The sequence below is a fragment of the Frankliniella occidentalis genome, unplaced genomic scaffold (genome assembly GCF_000697945.3).
Source record: "Frankliniella occidentalis isolate FOCC.00 unplaced genomic scaffold, Focc_3.1 Scaffold234, whole genome shotgun sequence".
NCBI lineage: Eukaryota > Metazoa > Arthropoda > Insecta > Thysanoptera > Thripidae > Frankliniella > Frankliniella occidentalis.
The window spans coordinates 8051-11781 of record NW_026267360.1 but is presented as its reverse complement, the minus strand read 5'-3'; the positions used below and the strand labels follow the sequence as shown (position 1 = coordinate 11781).

Sequence of the window (3731 nt, the reverse complement as noted above, 5' to 3'; positions counted from 1 at the left end):
GGGGCGGGGCGGGCGGCGAGCAGCGGGGAACATCTCCTCCATGCAGGATGTGTAGGGGGAGGAGGCGCCGGATGCGCGACGGTGTCCGGGGGCCAGCGGCGGCGCACACATGTGCAGCCTCGTGTCCGACACGGCCGACGCCGTGTTCAAGGAGCCGCCCAGCCAGCGGTAGCGCCGACAAAGAGCTCGTTTTCACATTTTCTACTGAACCGGTTACCAACCGGAACTCATAATCCCAGTGAGGAATGATCAATGGAAAAGACGCCAATTTGACGTCAATGATGAACATGTGTCCCAAAATTTGATGGTATTTTGACGAATTTTCGTCAAATTGATGTCTTTTTGATTGATCATTTCTGACTGGGATCGTGCTGCACCGCGAGTTAGAACGAGAAAGCAATGGAAAACGGGGGCCGGCGAAGAGATTGGAAGGGCCGGGGTCATTTTAAAAATATAAAAACGAAACAAAAGCACATAAGGGAAGCGAAGGAACACAGTACAATTTATTTTTCGGTGCGGTAATCAAACGGCCGGAATGAACTGTATCGGAAAACGCTTGGGTCGCCTCCCGCGCGCTTTACTTACTTAACGCGCTGGCGGGGCGGGGCGCACGGACGGGTCGTTATCATTTATTCCCGGCGTTATTCTCTTTATCCGTCTCGTCGGCAGCGGGGCGGCTCGGCGGGACCCTGCTGGGCTCGTGCCCTTGTTTTGTAGTGTTCGGCCGCTAGGGGGGGGGGGGGGCGGCATGTGCAAGAGGGTTGACGGCATAGGTGGAGCATTGGCATCAGACCTCATGAAGAAAATGTTGTCGAAGATTTAAAATGCCGTCCACACAGGTCAGGTCGCTATCCCTGCATCCCTGGCCATAGTATGGTGCCCCTCGCCCTCGTTGAAGAGGTGTCGGCGCTGTGAGTGGAGTCGGACCGAGCACAGACGAGTTTAAAGTTTAGGTTAAGTGTTCAGGATAAAGACGGGTCCTTACAAACTCAGAGCACAAAAAAGTATTTCACTTTTACACCTTACACCTTTACAAAGAGAGACAGCCGGCTGTACTGTAAAAAATAAAGCGCACCGAAAAATCGACTTCTCCGCCGAATCTATTTTTTTTTCAAACACCCTAACGCTTTTCTCGCGCTTGGTGGCGGAATTGTTTTGTAGTGTTGTGTTTGGCCGCAGGAGGGGACCGGAGCAAACGCCGGGTTGACGTAGACACGCGTGTGCAAGGGGGTTGACGACATAAGTGGCGCATTAGGATCGGCCCTCAGTCAAAAAAAAAAAAAAACGTTGACTTTTTAGGCAGCCCCCAAGACCGTCTCTAAAAGAAGGTAAAAGGCAGAAGATCATGTTTAGGTAAAAGATGGTCCGTACGAACTCAGAGCACAGAAATGTATTTCGAATTACTTAATATTTTACACAAAAACGACTAACGCTTGAGAGAGCAGCTAAAATGAAGCCTAACTTGTTCGAATTTGTATTTGCATTCCGTGTGTCTCATGCTTCTCTGGCGCAGGACATTTGTCGTGGTCATGTGAGAAAAGTTGGAGATGGACGCCTAGCTCCCAATTTTCTGCGGTTTCATCATCGTCTTTGTGGCAGCCCAGGGAGCAAGCCGGGCATACGTCTTCCTCGCACATTGTGGTATACTTAACCTGGATATGGAGCAGCGGGTTTGCAGTGAGCACTGTACTGACTGCGTCCCGGTGCATCCAGGCGTGGGTGCAGTAGTTGTCATCATGTGATTCCAGCTGCAGCGTCCGCAAGGCCGGGGCTGCGTGAGGGGTGATGGCCAGCAAGAGCTTGTCGAGCTCGTCATCTAGTGGCGTGCACACGACAAGCAGGCTCAGAGCGGGCAGCCCCGGCAGCTTCCTGGCCAGTGCCTCCATCGGCGGGCAGCCGCGAAGGAGCAGGTAGTCGATGGACGGCGAGGCTATGGCCTCTATCACCTCCCCGCAAAAGTCGGGGCGGCTGGAGTCGTCGTCGTCGTCGTCTCGGAATGTCAAGGAGACATTCTTCAACTTGGTAGCTTTTCGGAGCGTTCTTGCAGCCTCCGTGACGGCAGGTTGATCCTTAGCAATGAAATCAAGGCCCAAGATCCGGAGCGTCTCGCGGGCGGCCACCGCCACGGCCTCCAGCCCAGGGAGCACCGAGGAAACCAGCCACCTGAGCTTTGGCGTGCCGGCCAAGAGGCGCGCCGTATCGTCTGAGTTCCAGCAATTGTACCTCTCAAACAATGACTGATAGCTGACCTCCAGATCAACGTTCTCTAGGGTGGACGCGTGCGCCGCAAGTATGGTGTTCACGAAGGACGCCGAGTTTCTAATGAGTTCACATTTGAATGTCTTCAAAGACGCACTAGATGGCCCATGGACAACAGGTCGAAGGGTTCTGGGCACACTTGAACTAATTTCGAGCGTCTCGAGGCCACAGCACAACGCCAGCGTACTCATCAGCGCGTCGCCACCCGTCACCTGAGAGTAGCACTGAGAGTAGTACTCGAGGTGCAGACTTTTTAGGCGCCCGAGGGCCTCCTGGTTGCGCACTGCCAGGGCGTACTCGGCGGCGATGAAGCCCTCCTTCGCCACCCTCAGCCTCAGCTCGCTTATCGCGCACCTGGTCGTTATCAACGCCGGAACCATGTCGGTTGAGTAAAACTCCAGGCATGGAGCCAGGTGCAGTACCGTCGTCGAATAACGTTTGGCGCGGATGTGGGGGTAGCGGCGGTCGATGCGTCGACCACGCCACACGTCGGGGTGCAGGGCCAGGGCCGCGAACCTCTTGCACACGAGGCGACAGCCGATGACGTCTTCCACGCCCAGGTACTTCTTCATCGTCATCACAAGCACGTCGTCCGGCAGTTGCTCCATGATGTTGGAAGAGAGGTGGGCAGGAAGCTGCGAGAGCACAAACACTGGTCAGTGGAACTCACGTGGATCTACACGCCGATGCGAAACTCGAGAAAATGCACTCCGATAATTGCACTTCCGGCGGGTCTTACTTTGGTAGTCGGTGGAATGCACGCAGACTTGTTGACAGCGAAGAGGCCAATCCTCGTGGCCCGTTCAGACTCGGAGACGCGACGCACTAGCACTCGTCGAGGTCTGAGATCTGACTGAGCCAAGCGGGCGGGCCGGCTGCTAAGCAGGGCTGCCAGGTCCGGAGTGAGTCACGTCGCCAGAAGAGGGCGCTCGAGTCGCCAATCGTCGCCAACCGCCCAAGTCGCCAAAAATCGCCCGCCACAGATTCAAATCGCCAAAGTGTCCAACAAGTCGCGGGTTTCCCCAGCTGAAGCCGCTACTCAGCGCGCTGCCCAGGCTGCCGGCGCTGCTGCACCTGAAGGTGGCCACGGCCAGCGACGTCGTGAACGAGCTCCTGTCGGCCATCAGCCCCGCCACAGCCCCGTCGCTGCAGAGTGTCGATCTGCCGGTACGAGGCATGTGTGTGCAGTCGTGGATCCGCGGCGACGTGGCCAAGGCTGCCTTCTCGACCAACCCTTCGCTCCACATAACGTCAGAGTTTTCATTGTGTCCCGAGGAAGATGAAGATGCCTGCGAGATATGCAAACTGGTCTGGCGCCGAGAGCAGTACAGCATTGGCCTTTTCTCTCATAATCCGAAGGAAGAATGTTTGCTGGGCCACTCCTCTGACCACATGTGGATCCGTGTTCCTCTTTAGAAATGAGTTTTTGTAACTTGAGCAGGTTGTTTTGATTGAGATGTCGAGATTGTGAC

General features: G+C 55.5%; 1 protein-coding gene across 1 annotated transcript; it reads right to left on the bottom strand.

Moving 5' to 3' along the window:
* Positions 1 to 1348: 1348 nt before the first annotated feature.
* LOC113207699 (uncharacterized) lies at positions 1349 to 3136 on the bottom strand. Its single transcript, XM_026424354.2, has 2 exons — positions 2999 to 3136; positions 1349 to 2894 (listed from the first exon to the last, which is right to left on the bottom strand). The coding sequence occupies exon 2, from the start codon at positions 2865 to 2867 to the stop codon at positions 1458 to 1460; it is 1410 nt and encodes a 469-aa protein (XP_026280139.1). The 5' UTR covers positions 2868 to 2894; positions 2999 to 3136; the 3' UTR covers positions 1349 to 1457.
* Positions 3137 to 3731: the final 595 nt, after the last annotated feature.